At 40.9% G+C, this 18,520-nt stretch overlaps 1 protein-coding gene across 1 annotated transcript in view; it reads left to right on the top strand.

The window, feature by feature from the left end:
• LOC126457191 (uncharacterized) overlaps window positions 1-18,520 on the top strand; it is a 237,090-nt gene that overhangs the window by 84,297 nt on the left and 134,273 nt on the right. The window contains exon 5 of the mRNA XM_050093282.1: window positions 15,175-15,395. Within this exon, the coding sequence (XP_049949239.1) occupies window positions 15,175-15,395 (221 nt within the window). The remainder of the gene's footprint in view (window positions 1-15,174; window positions 15,396-18,520) is intronic.

Genomic DNA, 18,520 nt, shown 5'->3' with positions numbered 1-18,520 from the left:
TATTTGAAATGTAAACTTTCAGGTGAAGCCCCCGTTTCATTGGGCTCAAATCATACCAAAGACTTGTATTAACAAGAAATACTACATTTGCATGTTGCATACTACAATTTACTATCTGCTGTTTTATCTGTTAAAGGTGTTCCCCATGTCAAGCCTCACACATGGGGGAGGGGGGGGGGGGGGGGGAGCGGCAATATTGTGTTCATTATTGCATTGAGTTGCATATTCTTTCAGATATCTTCAGATTATCTTGTACATCTTGACAAGTTGTACAGTCTACTTTTAGGACAATCACTGATAGAAAAATCCAGAGGACTGAGGTTGGATGGCCTTGGAGGCCAGTATAAAATCTGTGCTTGATCTATCCATCTTGGACCATATTGTCACATTAGATATCGTCTTCCATAAACAGCAGAATGTGCGTGCACCATCATGCATGTTCCATTTTCCCGTTGTTGCACGAGGATAGATAATCCTTGGGTGAAAATCTTTCCCCTTTAGATGAGGGTTTAATAGAAATTTAACATTTTGAATACTTTTGTATCAACTAGTCTAATATTTTGTTCTGGGATCAGTGGTAGCTCGTAACCACAGATTCACATTGATCTTGCAAACAGCTCCTTTGTGAACCCATGTTTACTGGAACTTTTTTTTGATTCTGTTATTGTGTACTTTCACAAGTGTCAGAATTTGCTAATAATTGTGATTCACCCTGTACGTAGGATAATACACTCATTCTGTTGTTTATAGATAAATAAATAAATAATAAATCTTGTGTGTTCCATAGAGTGATGCGAATATTTTCATTTGACGCCATTTCAGTGGCGGATCAGTTAGTTTAAATTGGTGTTGTCACCAGTAATCAAACCCGAATCCACCACATGAGAAGCATAAAAACTACCATTCAGATACAGATTGGGATCATTATCTTTATGACATAAGTAAAGTGCTTCTGATTGAATTTATTAACCTTGGGGCATTTTGGGTAATATGAGGGGTGTTCAATATGTAATACAACAGTTTTTTTCTGAAAGCAGGTTGGTTTTAGTCACAATTCCAGTGTCCGAATATTTCACCACTTCTTTGCCACAAAACTATTTTTCAGGTTCCACTCCTCTGATCAACATCAGAGCCAATGTTGTGCTGCATAGTAATGGGGTAACAGACTTTCAACAACCAACTTGTTGTTTTCCTTCCATCATTTTTTTCAGTCGAATGAAACTAGTCAAATTTTTTCCCTCACTCACTGGGTTTAAGTGGTTCCACTCAATTTGAGACAGCCGATTAAAGCAAGTCCCCATCGGCTGTGGCTGTTATATGAATCCTTTCACTCACTAGGTTTGTGTGATTTCATTCAATTCAAGACAACCGACTGACACAAGTCTCTGTCGATTGCAGCTGTTATACGAATGTTTTAACTCGCATACCTCGTTTGATTGGTTTCATTACGTACAAGACAGCCAACTGAGACACGCATCTGTCGGTTACATCATTTATATGAAAGTTTTCACTCAGTCTCTGGGTTTGAGAGATTTCAATCCCATACTACTTTGCCATTTTCTGTGGGTGCAATGCTCGTCGGGGGTGCCATTTTCTGTGGGTGCAATGCTCGTCGGGGGTGGGCGCCCAGTTCCACCACCATGGCCTCCTCTTGCTGCTGCCAGGGCCAGGGGTCCAGCCGGTGCGAGAAGGTAGTGTGGCCAGCATGAGCATAGCACTACCAGGATCTGCACTAACAAGAACAGGCGATCTCCTCAAGCCGACTGCTACCCTGGCGCTGGCAGCAACATTACACTGACATGGAGCATGCGGGATGCTCAGATACAACTAACTAAAAAGACTGGTTGGTTTCACTTAAAAAAAAGGAAGAAGAATGAATGAATAACTCGGCCAGTATGCAGAACACTAAAGGTTTCTGTTGACTGGATTCACTCAAAAGAAATGAATGTGTAATAATCCAACCAATAAGTAAAGCGACGATTTGCTTCTTTCCATTCAGTTGCTCCCATAGACTGGTTTGAATCTATAGAACGAATGAATAATTCAACCGATATGTAAAGCTACAACGGAATGAGTCTATTGTTTCTCGACAACTGACTGAATCAGTTGTTTTCAGTCGATTGTTGTCAACACTAGCGCTGCATCAATAACCTCCCAATCATCCACATACTACTTCCTGCAGAGTGCATACTTCCCGCAGAGTGCATCCTTCACTGGGTCGAACAGATTGAAGTCGGAAGGTGTGAGAACTGGGTTGTAGAGTGGATGAGGAAGAACAGACCAATGAAATATCGTTAGCTCCCCTTGAGTGTGCAGAGTTGGGTGAGGCCTTGGGTTGTCATGGCAAAGGAGAAGTTCGTTATAATTTTTGTGGTGACACACACTTGAGCCATTGCGTCAATTTCCTGAAGGTAACAAAATACACTTCAGAGTTGACTGTCACACCTTGAGAGAGGACATCAAACAGAAGAACCCATTCAGAGTCCCAGAAGACCGTCACTATGACTACCAGGTTAGGGTGCAGCTTTGAACTTTTTCTTCATAGGTAAGGTGGCATGGTGCTACTCCATGGATTGCCATTTTGTTTCTGGTTCCAAGTGATGAACCCCAGTTTCATCACCTATACAATCTTTCACAAAAAATTGTCATAAAGTGCAAGCAATTCCACACAAATGGTCCTTAGGTCTTCTGTGAGGTGGCGAGAAACCCAATGAGCACACATGTTTGAGTACCCAAATTGGTGGACGAGTGTGTCGGCACTACCGACAGAGACATCCAGTTGGGCAGTGAGGTGTTTGCTTGTGGACCATCAATCATCTCGAATGAGATTTTCTGCATGTTCCAACATTGTAGGGGTCACAGCTGTGAGCAGTTGGCTGGTTTGCAAGCAACTGGACAGTTTGCATTGCGTAGCAATGATGATACCTCGCCCAGTGACTCAAAGTGCTTTTGTTCACTGCCAGGTCTCCATAGACATTCTGCAAGTGTCTATGAATGTCATTGATGCTATGGTTTCCCGTTAAAGGAAACTCTGAGACAGCTCTGTGTTTGGAATGCATCTCTGTTACAGATGCCATTTTGTACCTACACATAGCGCCACCACCTGTCGGAACTTCATGAGACTATAGGGGCTGAAACGGGGAATATTCCATGATCTCCCACAACAAATTCTTCCAACAAGCAGAAATATATTTGGGGGGGGGGGGGGGGGATATTGTGACACATACTATTGAAAAAGAAAAACACCAGAAAGGAAAGAAAATAAAAGAAAAAAAAAAAAACCTGCAAAACATCCAGAATAGATTCTGTTTCTCCGAATAGGAATACTGTGAGCTTAGGTGATGAACTACCTACAGCTACAACTGTCCCTTTCAAGATTTGAACTATTACTGGCATCTGTAAGAGCATTCTTGTTTCTATATAAAAACGGGTTGTATTAAAAATTGTATATTGTTAATGTAGTACTGTACTCTTAGAATCAGCAAATACACCAACATTCATCAAAGTAAAAGCAGTGTGATCTTTAAATAATGATGAATATAGTAATATCAAATATCTGTCTTGGGACTATCTAGCCCTTCATACTATACAGCCTTCACAAAAATGCAGCTTCATTAAGGCATTACAAACAAGAATCTGTCTCAATCTTTAGTCACTCTTAGTGTCACGTGCAAACTTCTTTTGCTATATGAAAAGTGCGGATTTCCTTCTTATACAATATGTATAATTTCACACTTCGTGTAACTAAGTTAAACATTATAATATATTCTTACGGTGGCCTTTCCTAGAGTCCAAGGAAAGGCAAGTAATGTCTGAAGGAGTAAGAGGGTGGTGGGCACCAAATGATATGTTGCTTGTTCGTAAAAATATTCTCGAACTTGTCCTTGGTGGCCGGTGTCAGTACGCAGTCAGAAATTGACAAAATAAAACATCATGGTTATGTTTACAGAAATGCTTTCCTCAGGGATTATCACCACTTGAGCAGTAGTTGTATGAATGATGAGTTTGTCTTTGTCTGATGTACAGTGTTTGAATAAATTAACTTGTGAAGACAAAATATCAATATCCATAAAATATGTCATTCAAACACTTGTGACTGAAGTGCCATTGCCACAGACAGGTAACAATTTTATGTGGTGTGAGGTAGTTCAGAGTTATTTCTGATAAAATATTACTTAGTCAGTATGTGTATTCAAATATGGTTAAAGAAACAAGGATAACAATCATGGTTTTATTTTATCATCATTATTTTTATGTAGCATTCATTCATTACTAATAACACAAAAACAGTCATGAAGTTTGTGTTGCGAATATTTAGTTTGTTGCTTGTGAGCAATCACACCCATCCCCCCAAAAATAATTTTTTAAAAAAAAGTTGATTGTTAATGTTAGGTACATGTTGTACAGTCAGATCCATCCCCTATTAACCACATCAATAGCAGATAAATGTTGAAAATTAAAAAGAGGAAAAAGATAATTAACTTGAAAAAATTGTAGAATTATAAGGGGACAGAGTGGCAGGTCAGTAGCATAGCCTTAGGAGGTGAAAGTCCAGTACTGCTGATAATGACATTTAGAAGCAGAAATAGCTAATCCTAGCATTCCTCAGGGAGGGAAGAGCTAGAAGTTTTTGAAGGATGGGAAGGAGGAGCAGACAACTTAGATGCCAGGTTGAGAGGGGCTCGCCAATTGTGAGAATGTTGCGAGAAAAAGTTAATCACTTGCTATATATCGACAGAAATAATCAGTTTTTGAAAATATAATTGCTTAGATAAAAAAAATCTACTCACAAAGTGGTGGCAGCAGCTACACATGTAAAAGTTATGGAAATTTGCAAGTTTTCAGAACCAGTGGGTACCACTTCTGGCAGAAGCTTTGAAGAGAAAGGAAGAGGGACAAAGAAAGAGGACTGGCGAGGTTGAGGAAATTGAGAGAATTAAAGAAAAGTCGCCAAGAATGCTGTGTCGGGGGAGACTTACCAGATGGCACTAGAAGAAAAGATTGATTGTTGGGGACTGCACCAAATGAAATTTGAAAACTTTATAGCTTAAAGATGGAAGATAAGGGTAATAAGCAAGACAGAGATTACTGAAAAAACATTGTGCACAAGTTAATAAGAGTGGAAAGCTAAGTCTGTTTTGCTTAGTAAACATTTGAGGAAGAGTGTGGGGGATTAACGGTCAGAAAATAAAAGCTAAAACTAAAAGTGAGTGAAGGAAGGAATAGCCACTGAGAAGAAATGCCGAGGCTGGAGAAATTAACGTATATTAAGGTCAAACGAGTTCTGAGAAAACTGATATCTGGCTCTTGTTGTGATATAAGCATTGAGGTCACGACTGCCATGTTGTAGAGCATATCTTTTCTTTTATGACCTGTTAATCCCTCCACCCTCATCCTCACCTGTTTACCAACTATATTGGACTTATGTGTTGACTATCATTAACTCGTGCACAATGTTCTTTCTGTAATTTCTGTATTACTTATTACCCTATCTTCCACCTTTAAGCTCTCAGATTTTCAAATCTCATTTGGTGCTATTCCCAACAATCAGGATATCAGCAACAGGATATTGTGTGTTTGCTGTATACAGCATCTTCCTATGCCCATTCATCCTAACTAATAACTTGGTCGTAGTCATGCCAGTGTCAATGTGAAAGACTGAACAGTGTTACATAACAGCAGCAACATGACGTGTTGTTTTACCAGGTGGCTCTCCATTTGGTAGTGGGTAGCGTAGGGCAACTTTTACAGGCGGAACGGTCACGGGAGCTGGAGTCATAGTGTAGGGAAATGGGTGCAGAAGGAGCAAAGGATCTGACAGCTATTCTGGGTGTGGTGTGCAATCTGTCAGGCAGAATGGGCGTCATTTGAGGGCATGGTTTTAGAGTGTCACAAACTTATTAAATAGCTGCATAGTACGAGGGTCATTCAATAATTAGAGAGACAAATTGATCTGGAGGAAAAATCATTTACTTTTACAAAACAATACTTTTTCTACTGTTCAACAAAATCCCCTTGAACATTTGTGCACTTTAACGCCCTTGTTGTCCTGCAACCTCTTCCCACATAATGCCTCGTTCAGTGCACCAAATAAATGGAAATCACTACTTTATAAATGAGGACTGTAAGAGAGATGAGGCAGTACTTCCCAGGCTATTTTGTTGATGGTTTCACAGGTTAGTTGAGCAATATGATGACGTGCGTAGCCTTGCAGGAGAATCACACCTGTCCACGACATCTCTCTCATGGCTAGCTTCACCTTGTTTAAAAGCAAATCCGAGTAGTATTGGTGGTTCATTGTTGTACACTGCTCTTCAAGATAATCTCAAAAAACTGGACCTTCAGCATCCCAAAACACCATTAACATGACTTTTCCTGCTGATGCTTGGGGTTTGAATTTTTTTCTGGACAGGTGAGTTGCTGTGCTTCCACTCCATGCTTTGTCTTTTTGATTCTGGCTCATAATAGTTAACCCAAGTTTCATCACAAGTTAAAATTTTGTTGAGGAAGGGCTCACCTTCTCTTTAATAATGTTCCTTTAGCTCTGTGCACACTCTCAACCTTGTTTCCTTGTGTAGCCACGTCAACTCCTTTGGGGCCCATCTTGCACATGTTTTGTGGTACTTCAACTTGTTACAGATGGCTATGGGTCTGAGCACTATGGGACTTAACTTCTGAGGTCATCAGTTCCCTAGAACTTAGAACTACTTAAACCTAACTAACCTAAGGACATCACACACATCCATGCCCGAGGCAGGATTCGAACCTGCGACCATAGCGATCGCGTGATTCCAGACTGTAGCGCCTAGAACCGCTCGGCCACCCCGGCCGGCATGTTACAGATCATGTTATGAATTGCACCAGTACTAACTTGAACCTTATCAGCTATCATTTCTACAGTCACATGGCAGTCTGCATGAATAATGTCATCAGTCCTACTTTCAAGTGAGAGAGTCGAAACTACAACTGGTCGGCCAGAACGGTGTTAGTCAGTCACGGTGTCATGACCATTTCTGAACTGCTCTACCTACTTCTAAAAATTTGCGCAATTCATACAACCTTCACCGCAAATTTTAGACATTCTACAGTACATATACTGTCACTGGTTTCTCACCTTCAGCAAGTGAAAAACGAATAACTCAACTAATGTGGACATTTCATGTGAATTCACCATCTTGAAATGTATTTTTGAGGTTATATATATATATATATATAATCTGCTTGTGTCTGTATGTGTGGATGGATATGTGTGTGTGTGTGCGAGTGTATACCTGTCCTTTTTTCCCCCTAAGGTAAGTCTTTCCGCTCCCGGGATTGGAATGACTCCTTACCCTCTCCCTTAAAACCCACTTCCTTTCGTCTTTCCCTCTCCTTCCCTCTTTCCTGATGAGGCAACAGTTTGTTGCGAAAGCTTGAATTTTGTGTGTATGTTTGTGTTTGTTTGTGTGTCTATCGACCTGCCAGCGCTTTCGTTCGGTAAGTCACCTCATCTTTGTTTTTATATATAATTTTTCCCACGTGAAATGTTTCCCTCTATTATATTGATATATATAGGGAAACATTCCACATGGGAAAAAAAAAAAAAAAAACAAAGATGATGTGACTTACCGAACGAAAGTGCTGGCAGGTCGATAGGAACACAAACATACACACAAAATTCTAGCTTTCGCAACCAACGGTTGCCTCATCAGGAAAGAGGGAAGGAGAGGGAAAGACGAAAGGATGTGGGTTTTAAGGGAGAGGGTAAGGAGTCATTCCAATCCCGGGAGCGGAAAGACTTATATGTGTGGATGGATATGTGCGTGTGTGTGAGTGTATACCTGTCCTTTTTTCCCCCTAAGGTAAGTCTTTCCGCTCCCGGGATTGGAATGACTCCTTACCCTCTCCCTTAAAACCCACATCCTTTCGTCTTTCCCTCTCCTTCCCTCTTTCCTGATGAGCCAACCGTTGGTTGCGAAAGCTAGAATTTTGTGTGTATGTTTGTGTTCCTATCGACCTGCCAGCGCTTTCGTTTGGTAAGTCACATCATCTTCACAACAGTGTTGATACATCAGTTGATCAGGGCTCATCCCAGTGATGCCAACTTAAAGCCATAAAAGTACCAAACTTCCCCTACTAACAGTTTTTTCCCTAGACCAATTTGTCTCTTTAATTATTGAATGACCCTCGTACATTCATGACAAATATAATACCGAGTGACAGGAGATGTACTAAGTTGTTTCTTGAGGGATCAGCAGTGCCAGTATTGGTTGTAATGGCCTGGGAAATCTGCTTTTGAACTAGGTTGGTGGGATAATTAGATCCAATGGAGGTTGAGGTGAGAACGGTGGTGTATTGTCGTAAAGAATCTGCACCTGAACAGATGAGTTTGCCTTGAATGCCGGGGTTGTATGGGAGGGAATGTTTGGTGTAGAAAGGGTAGCAACTATCAGAATGTAAGTACTGTTGTCTGTTTGTATGTTAAATGGGAAAATAAGTGTGTAGCTGACCTTGAGTGAGGATGAGGTCAACATCAAGGAATGTGGTGTGGAATTAGGAAGGCGACCAAGTGAAATTTAATTGGGATAACGTATTTTGAGATTCCAATAATTTTAACAGGTCGCAGTCTCACCATTAGACCATATGGCAAAGATGTCATTAAGTATTTAAACCAAGCTGGGGCCCAAAGACTTACAGATCCCAGGAAAGCATCCTCCAATTGACCCATGAGAAAGTTAATAGGAAGGAGCTAACCAAGCTGCTATGGTCAGGCCCCAGATCTGTTTGTATGTCAGCCCCTCAAAAGTATAGTAAGTGATGTTAACTACAAAGTTGATAAAGGTGAGGAGCAAGAACATCACAGTTTTGGAATCAGGTGTGCACTGGTTGATGTAATGTTAAGCAGCAGACAGACCATGTGTACGGGAAATTTTGATATGTAGAGAGGTGGCATCAAAGGTGATGAGGAAAGTGTGTGATGGGAGTGGAATGAGCATGGATTTCAGACAACCTAGGAAATGGTTGGCATCCTTAATATGAGAGGGCAGTGAAGCCAACAACTCTGGGTAGCCAGGGGTCTTAGGAAGGTAGTAGTAGGTGGGGGTGTGGGGTTTGGGTGGAGCACGAAGTTATATGGATTGACTTGTTAGTCCTTGTAAGGGGGTCCTAGATATTAAGGTGGGACTTTAAGTCTGTTCGACAGGTATCGGATCTTGATGGCAGATGCCATACGTAGAAATGCCAGAAAGCTGGCGTAGACCATCACTTCAATACTCTCATCAGTCAAGTATCGCAATGGTTCATCCCGTGTCTGCTAGGATTACAGTGATTGATCACCAGGATGATAGTGATAGAGCCATCACTTTTAAAGGCAGAAAAGCCTGCTGTTTGCAGAGGACAGGCTAGGGTCATGTAATAGGGCCCTGAGAAAGAGTTGTGAAGAATTGCTGGATATTTTTGTCTCTGCTGCACCTGGCAAAATGTATACTATGAAACGTTGGATGTTCGGAATTCCTGGAAGGTTTGTTAGGGGCGATTTTGAGGTAGCGGTGGTCGATAAAGTTGGGATCGTGGTCCTAACTGTTCAAGTAAGGGTTCAGTGTCAGGTTTGTCATTGGAAAGTTTGAGGTTGGATTGCAAAGCGTTACTTACAGTTGTCATTACATGGGAAGGGAAGTAAGTCTTTAACCAAAGCAGCCTCTAGTTGCAATTTGAAGTTGGCTTGGTTGATGATACCATCCAAGGAAAGGTGAGGAACACGTAACTGCAGGACTTTGTTGATGGAGATAAGTGTGATTATTCCAGTTCCCTAACACAAAAGGTTTTTTTGCTCCAATTACTTCCTCTCTCTGTTTGCCCTGTTTTTAAGGTTTTGTCTGTTTTCACATCTTTTTTACAAACTTTCCAAGTCGCGATTTGTTGTAATTTTCTCTTATCAAAATTTCTTTCTACCATATAGTAATGACCTTACAATTTTTGTTGGAATTTTCTGAAATGTTATACATTCTTCAATTTTTTGATTTTTTTTGCTGTGCTTGTTTTTGTTTTTCTCTCAGTTTTCCTCCTCTGCTCGTTTTGCACCACTCCCACCATCTCCAGTACTAATACCCTCCTATTTTGCCATGATGAATCCCATCACATATAATACTCAGTTGTTTCTAAAACATGCTTTTACACTATCTAATGTAAGGTTGCATATATTGTGTCTTGAAACCTGCTTGCCCCTGGGAGCTACCCCCCCCCCCCCCCCCCCCAAAGGCCTAACTTTGAAAGTCTCCATTTCTGGGTGTAAATCCCACTCTTATAGGTTCAAATACAGCAATCTGTTACGTTTACCTGGAAAATCTGTGGCCTGTAAACCACATGTGCCAATTTCCACTCCACCAGACTTCTCTCCTCCTACAAAAACCCATGGTTATCTGCCTCTCATGTTTACTTAGATGGTATCATCCACCAAGCCAACTTCAAACTGCGACAACAGGCCATACGTCACCTCCAAAAGCTGTCCTACCTTCTCCTAGACTACCACAATGGTGGTGTTGCCATTCTTGTCCCACTCCAGCTCCCTAAACAGCTGCAGCATCAACCACTGTTCCTCTCTTACAAACAGAGCTTGGCTAACCTCCTTCACATTACCCAGCTTTCACCATAGCTTCCCAGAACAATGGAAACTCATGATCACAGGAATCAGTTACAACAATATACTGTTCCCAACCTCTCATCTAATTACCTCTCCCCAACCTGAATTATCTGTATTATCCAAGAGTCTCACTTTTCTAAACTTCCATTTAATAATGATGCTTTGGTTAAGGACCTACTTTCCTTGCCACGTAATGTCACCTGGAAGTATCATTTGCAACCCAATCTCAAAACCTTTCCAACTACAAACCTGACACTGAACCCCGCCTGGAATAGTTCTGGCCATGATGCCAACTTGATACACCAACACTACCTTCAAATCGCCCCTAAAAAGCCTTCAAAGAATTCCTAACATCCAGCAATGGTTCAGAACTGTTTCTCAGGTTTCTACAATATTACGCTAACCTGTCCTTTATAGAACTCCAGGCTTTTCATTTCTTAAAGTGACGATGCCATCATCATTCTTCCAGGAAACAAGGAATCCACCACTGCGGTGATTGATCGATGGGATTATACAGGGTGATTCAAAAAGAATACCACAACTTTAGGAATTTAAAACTTTGCAACGACAAAAGGCAGAGCTAAGCACTATCTGTCGGCGAATTAAGGGAGCTATAAAGTTTCATTTAGTCGTACATTTGTTCGCTTGAGGCGCTGTTGACTAGGCGTCAGCGTCAGTTGATGCTAAGATGGCGACCGCTCAACAGAAAGCTTTTTGTGTTATTGAGTATGGCAGAAGTGAATCGATGACAGTTGTTCAGCGTGCATTTCGAACGAAGTATGGTGTTAAACCTCCTGATAGGTGGTGTATTAAACGTTGGTATAAACAGTTTACAGAGAATGGGTGTTTGTGCAAAGGGAAAAGTTCTGGACGGCCGAGAACGAGTGATGAAAATGTAGCACGCATCCAGCAAGCATTTGTTCGCAGTCCAGGAAAATCGACTCGCAGAGCTAGCAGAGAGCTGCAAATTCCACAATCAACAGTATGGAGAGTCCTACAAAAAAGGTTAGTTATGAAACCTGAACGTCAATACCCGAGGCGATGGATCGGCCGCCAGGCAGCCCGTGACAGAGCACTTCATCACTGGCCTCCAAGAAGCCCTGATCTTACCCCCTGCGATTTTTTCTTATGGGGGTATGTTAAGGATATGGTGTTTCGGCCACCTCTCCCAGCCACCATTGATGATTTGAAACGAGAAATAACAGCAGCTATCCAAACTGTTACGCCTGATATGCTACAGAGAGTGTGGAACGAGTTGGAGTATCGGGTTGATATTGCTCGTGTGTCTGGAGGGGGCCATATTGAACATCTCTGAACTTGTTTTTGAGTGAGAAAAAACCTTTTTAAATACTCTTTGTAGTGATGTATAACAGAAGGTTATATTATGTTTCTTTCATTAAATACACATTTTTAAAGTTGTGGTATTCTTTTTGAATCACCCTGTATTACCGAGGGTCTGTACTTCTACGTACAGTATCTGCTATAAGTATCCCATCCCGTGGTTCAAACTGAACTACAGTCCCTCCTTAAAATATCAGACCCCTCACAAGGACTAACACCTCAATCCATAGAACTTCTTACCTCACCAAAACCGCACTGCCCACCTTTTACCTTCTTACTAAGAACCACAAACCCAATCATCCTGGCCATCCCAAAGTGGTTGGCTTCAATCCCCTCCTATATTAAGGACACGTATCATTTCCTAGATTGTCTGCAGTCTGTGCCTATCCCACACCCACCACATACTTTGCTTGTCACCTTTGATGCTACTTATCTCTGTATCAGCATTCTCCACATACATGGTCTGTTTGCTGCCTAACATTACATCAACCAGTGCGCACCTGATTCCAAATGTATGAAGTCCTTGCTGCTCACCTTTATCAACTTAATACTTACCAACTCTCACGTTACGTTTGACGGGCAGACATACAAGCAGATCAGGGGCATCGTTGTAGCACCCAGAATGGCTCCTTCCTGTGCCAACCTTCTCATGGATCATTTGGATGGTGCTTGCTTGGGAGCCTTAAACTTTCAGTCCCCAGTTTGGTTTAAATACTGTGATGCCATCATTGCCGTAAAGTCTAATTTTACAAGGTCCTGTTCCAAATCCCATTTCACATTCCTTGATGTTGACCTCATTCTCATTGAAGGTCAGCTACACTCTTTTGTTCCCATTAAACATACAAATACACAACAATACTTGCATTTTGACAGTTGACATCCTTTCGATGCCAAATGTTCCCTCCCATACAACCTTGGCATTCAAGGTAAACTGATATGTTCAGATGCAGACTCTTTACAGCAATACACACCCATTCTGACCTCACCCTTCACTAGATATATTTATCCCACCTGCCTAGTTCGAAAGCAGACTTCCTGGGCCATCACATCCAATCTTGGCACTGCTTATCCCTCCAAAAACAACTTTGCAAACTTCTTATCCCTTGATCCTATCCTGGTCATGAATGCATTGAGCAGCTACTTCAGCAAGTGTGTTTGACACTCTAAAATCATGCCCTGAAATTAGGCCCATTCTGTCTGATGGTTTGCCCACCACACCTAGAGTAGCTGTTACACCCTGTGCCCTTTCTGCACCCATTTCCCTACCCTATGGGTCCTACCCCTGTGACCATCCCCACTGTAAGACTTGCCCTACAAACCTTCCTACCACCACCTACACCACCCTGTAACTGGCCTGACAGTTCCTATCAGAGAGCCACCTGTAAAACATGTCATGTATCAACTGATACGTAAACACTGCTTGGCCTTCTATATTGGTGTAACTACCATCAAGTTATCAGTTAGGATGAATGGACATGGGCAACACACACACTAACACCAGTTTCTCTGAATGCTGCAGTTGGGAACTGCCATTACAACATGTGCTTGGTTCTTGCCATCCACCTGGCCTGAATTTATGTTAGATTAATTTTTTTTGGTCTCGGCATTTCTTTTCACCAACTATTCCTTTTCTTTACTCCCTTTTAGTTCTCTGTATCTTTTATTTCCTGACCTGCTAACTCCCGCTACTACATCTGTTTACCAAGTATATTGCACTTAGCTTTCCACTGATACCAACTCATGCACAACAGTTTTTCAGTAATCTCTGTCGTGCTTGTTACCTTATCTTACATCTTTGTTCCCTCAGGTTTTCAAATCTCATTCTTTGCAATCTCCAACAGTCGGTCTTTCCTTCTCGTACTGTCCTGTAGGTCTCCCCTGACCCGGGATTCTGGGTGACTTTTCCTTAACTCGTTCCATTTCCTAATAATTGCCAGTCCTTTTCCCTCTTCCCTCCTCCTTTATCTTCAACTCTTCTGACAAAAGTTGTATCCACTGGTTCCAAAAGCTTGCACATTTCCCTAACTGCCTTGTGTGTAGCTACTGCTGTTATTTGGTGATTAAATTGTTTTATCTGTCCCTTTATATTATATTCCATTCACTATGTAGATTGAAATCATTGCTAAACTTTTTAATAATATACAGTAACACCAGAAAGCACACAAGCCAGGCCTAACACAGGTAGGGGAATTTGAATGGGGTACACAGTGGGCTGTAGGAGTGGGGGGGGGGGGGGGGGGGAGGAGGTAAAACAAAGGGGGAGTTCATGGACAAACAAGACTGAGAGTAGTTGTGTGGAATGAAGTGGCAGGGATGGGCAAATCTGTGTGATAGGGGCAGAGACTGAGACAAGGAAGTTCTCAAGACCAAAGGGCCTTAAGGACAATTCTCGTCTACATCAATCAAAAAAGATAGTGTTTAGGAAGGATAAAAATTACATGGGTTGTAAACCAACCATTGGAGTCAGGCATGTTCTGTCATTGAGTGATCAAATTTGCTCTTGGCCACAGTTTGACAAGGGCTATTCAAACAAATGTACAGCTTTCTGGTGGTTGTACCCACGTAAAAGGCTGTGGAAAAATTAAGGCAGTGTAGGCATATGGTGATTATACTGCCTACATGGTTGGCCTTGCCTTTGACCATGTTAAATGTGTCTTGACAGGACTGGGGTAGGGTGTGGTTGGATGCACAGGCAGGCCTATGTGGCATGTGGAAAATCATCTTTCACTTTTCTTTAAATTTTTGTGAATTTTTAATGCTGAGACAATTTACTGGTTATCGGTTAATACTGTTACATTGCTTATCTCCTATGCTGAAACAGTTTTTCCCATCTCCTGTATGAGCACTGATAAATAATTTGCACGTAATTTATCATACCGTTATCTTAAGAATTGTGTGTGAATTTTGTTACAGCGAGCCACAGTAGTGAAGCATGGCTTGCAGTATCAATTAGAACATTTCTATGTGAATTTTTCCATTATTCCTGAAAATAAATTAAAATAATGGGATTAAGAGCCAAGCACCATTGTGTACCATATTTTATATCTCGGGACACTACTGTGTGCTGCCACATTTTTAATGCTAGAGTAATGTTTCTGCTTAGTAAGATTTCTTTTTTTTTTTTTCTTCTCAAAATTCTTAGTTGCAGCCATTCATTTCTTATTGGTTTAACAAACTTGAATATTTATGTAATTTTGCCTGTATGTTGTTTCCAGATATGTTATCAGTGGATGAAGACGCATCAAAGCTGAAGGAAACAATACGTATGGATCATTGTTACACTAGTTTGTCTCCATCCTCTGCTCCATCTACAACACCATCTGAGAGCACTACTACTACTGCATCTGAAGTTCAACCTGCTGTTAACCACATAAATTCAGAGTCGCAGAAAACTACCTCTTTTGGTAGGGGAGCAGCACGTGGGACAAGAGGCAGGGTGAGGAGGATGTATATATTATTTATTGCAACAATAAAAAATATCATGTGCTTTCACACTGCATCCAGTTATAGGATAAAACAAAATGGGCTTGAATTTACACAGCACCACTGACAAGGCGAGGGGGGGGGGGGGGTGTTAGGGAGATACAACAGCTGAGGCAGCGTAAGGTTTACCAGTTGATATATCATATTGGTCCAGTCCATAACAAGTCTACACAATCTAAATATTTTTTGAATTCGGTAAATTGGTAATTGCATTTCATTCACACCCCCATCTAAGTGCAAGTACTGTTGCTCCAGGCTAGAGGGTGATACTGAAAGACAGTACAGTAGTTACGGCAGTGGACATGTTTGGAAGGAATGGTATTCAAATCCCTATTCACGTAGCCAAATTAGGGCTTCTTTGGTTTCCGTTAATTACTTAAGGTGAATGTCTCTGTGGTTTTTTTTTTTTTTTTTTTTTTAGTCAGCTTGTGCTACATTGACTTGTATACAAAATTATGATTGTGCAAGACATTGGAAAGTGGAAAGATTTTTATCAAGAAATCCTTTTAGTTGCCTTTAGACACTGTGTGGAACAACAGTGAAGCACATTGTTGTTTTTTCTAATCTCGGTAACACTAGAACGGTAGAAGGGGTCAAAATGACCTCTGTCATACGTTTTACATTCATTGTCATATCCAATTTACTTACTTTGTTAATGAAATTATGACTTTTTCTAATTTTTTCTCCTCTTTCTGAAGATGTTTTAGTATTTACAAAATATTTTAATTTTCTTCGCCATTTCATTCAGTATACCTAGAACGGTGGAAGGGGTCAATTTGACCCCGCTGTAATTTCCCTTCTGAACATAAGTAAATTATCCAACAATACAGTGGCTACAGTGAGCAGTAATGCAGGGCAGCTGCCCCTCATTGTTGCAACTTGACACATGTACATTCCAGTCGGCCTCAGCTTATGTTGTCACTCGGGCAGTTTTTGTCCGTGAAACATGTTTTTGAGCGTGTATCGTAAACATGGGCTTTCTGATGAAGAAGTGTTACATCTCTTAGAGAATTACGAAGTTGAATTGGAAATTGTCTTCACTGATGAAGATGATGATTATGTACCTGACACAAGTGAAGATGAAGATATGGTGAACAAGGGACAATTAGTGGGAGAGCATTCAGATGCTGATATGCGTCAATCATCACCTCTTTCACCACTGCAGGTACAGTTGGAAGCTTCTACAAAGGTGATTGCAAGGGATGGAACCATGTGGGGGATTGGAAATTATTCATCTTCTGGAAGGCGGTCAGCTGTGAATGTTGTAAAGGAGAGAGGAGATCGCTCTGCTTATGCTTGCCAATGAATAGACAGCTCTGTCATCAGGGCCTTCAGTCTTATTTTTGATGAAACAATGCAACAGTCTTATTTTTGATGAAACAATGCAACATCTTATGAAGAAGTACACAGAATCAGATGCACGAAAATTACTAAAAAACAATGAGTGGACTGTGTCACTTGAGGAACGGGAGAAACTGATAGCCATCGTGTATGTTCGGGGTGTATTGTGCACAAGAGGTATGCCTGTTGATGATATCTGGTCGCACTCTTGGGGGCCTGCTTTTATCAAGGACATTATGCTGAGGGACACATTTCTGGAGCTTCTCAGATTTATGCATTTTGATTAAAAATCAATCCGTGCTGAACGCCTGGCAGCCAACAAATTCACTCTTGTATCTGAGATTTGGGGAAAGTTCATTGAAAACAGTATTTGTGCTTACTGCCCTGGAGAAAATATAATCATTGGCAAGCAGCTGGTACCAAGTAAAGCAAGATGCAGGTTTACTCAATTCATGTCCAACATACCAGACAAATATAATCTCAAATTCTGGTTGGCTGTGGATGTAACAACAAAATATATATGTAATGTTTTCCCGTACCTCGGCAAAGAGGACACTCACGGAGAGAAACAACCACTTGGGGAGTACTTCGTTCTGCATCTTATGGAGCCACTTGTAAATCAATGAAGAAATGTGACCACAGACAACTTCTTTATGTCTCTTCAACTTGCTAAAAAAATCTGAAAGAAAAGAAAACTTCATTAGGTGGTACAATGAACAAGATCCACTGTGAAATCCCCGATAAAGTAAGGAAGCTGAATGCTGAAATACAATCCACCACAATACTGCACAATAGTGGCAACATAGGCTGCACCTTGACTGTATACCAAGGAAAGAAGAATAAAAATGTCACTCTTATGACGACACTGCATGCTGAAGCAAGGAAGGGAAGAAAAAACCTGAAACCGTAATGTTCTACAATGTAACAAAGTACGGGGTGGACGTGGTTGATCAAATGTAAATGTACTATGAAGGTTGCATGTAGGAGATGGACAGTGCATGTCTTCTACAACATACGGGACATGGCGGCAATAAATGCATGGGTCATCTATAACATAGTAATGGACAAGAAAAAGCAAAGGAAGACGTTCTTATTTCAACTGGCAAATGAATTCAAGGGAACGAAAGAGCGAGAACATCAGGCAAAGGAAGAGGATATGGGGCTGAAATCGCGTAGAAAGCGCCAGATCAGCCTCTGCAAAAGCAACAAGACCAGCAAAAACTTTGTAAAGTGCCACAAAACCATGTGCAGAAAATGTGCGCGCAAAACAGAAATCACCTGAGGTAAGTGCATTTAGCAAGCTGCAAATGACTTTGAAAAGTAATACAGAGCTGTTTGTAAAACACATGTGAGAGCAAAATGAACCAAATTTACTAAATGTGTCCAGAATTTGTATGAATATTTAATAAATAAAAATCTATAGTTAAGAAACTTGTAGCAGTAGCTACAAAAAATTTGTATGATACTTTGTTGTTCAAAGAAATTAGTAATTATTATTTTTAATTGTAAATAATTGTTGTGATTACTAGAAATAAATTATGGATTAACAAACACTTTAAAAGTACTTGTGTTAGTAAAATATGAAAATATTTTATGTGGGGTCAAAATGACCCCTTTCTGCCATTGTAGGATTGTTGAAACTCTGCCGTTCTAGTGTTGATAAGCTGACTTCGTTTACTGAACTACAGAAACTGCTTTACCTCTTTATTGAGTGGTGTCCAATCTGCTGTTCAGTGT

This window comes from Schistocerca serialis, chromosome 2 (assembly GCF_023864345.2).
Source record: "Schistocerca serialis cubense isolate TAMUIC-IGC-003099 chromosome 2, iqSchSeri2.2, whole genome shotgun sequence".
NCBI classification, from domain to species: Eukaryota; Metazoa; Arthropoda; class Insecta; order Orthoptera; family Acrididae; genus Schistocerca; species Schistocerca serialis.
This window is presented reverse-complemented; position numbering and strand designations above follow the sequence as displayed.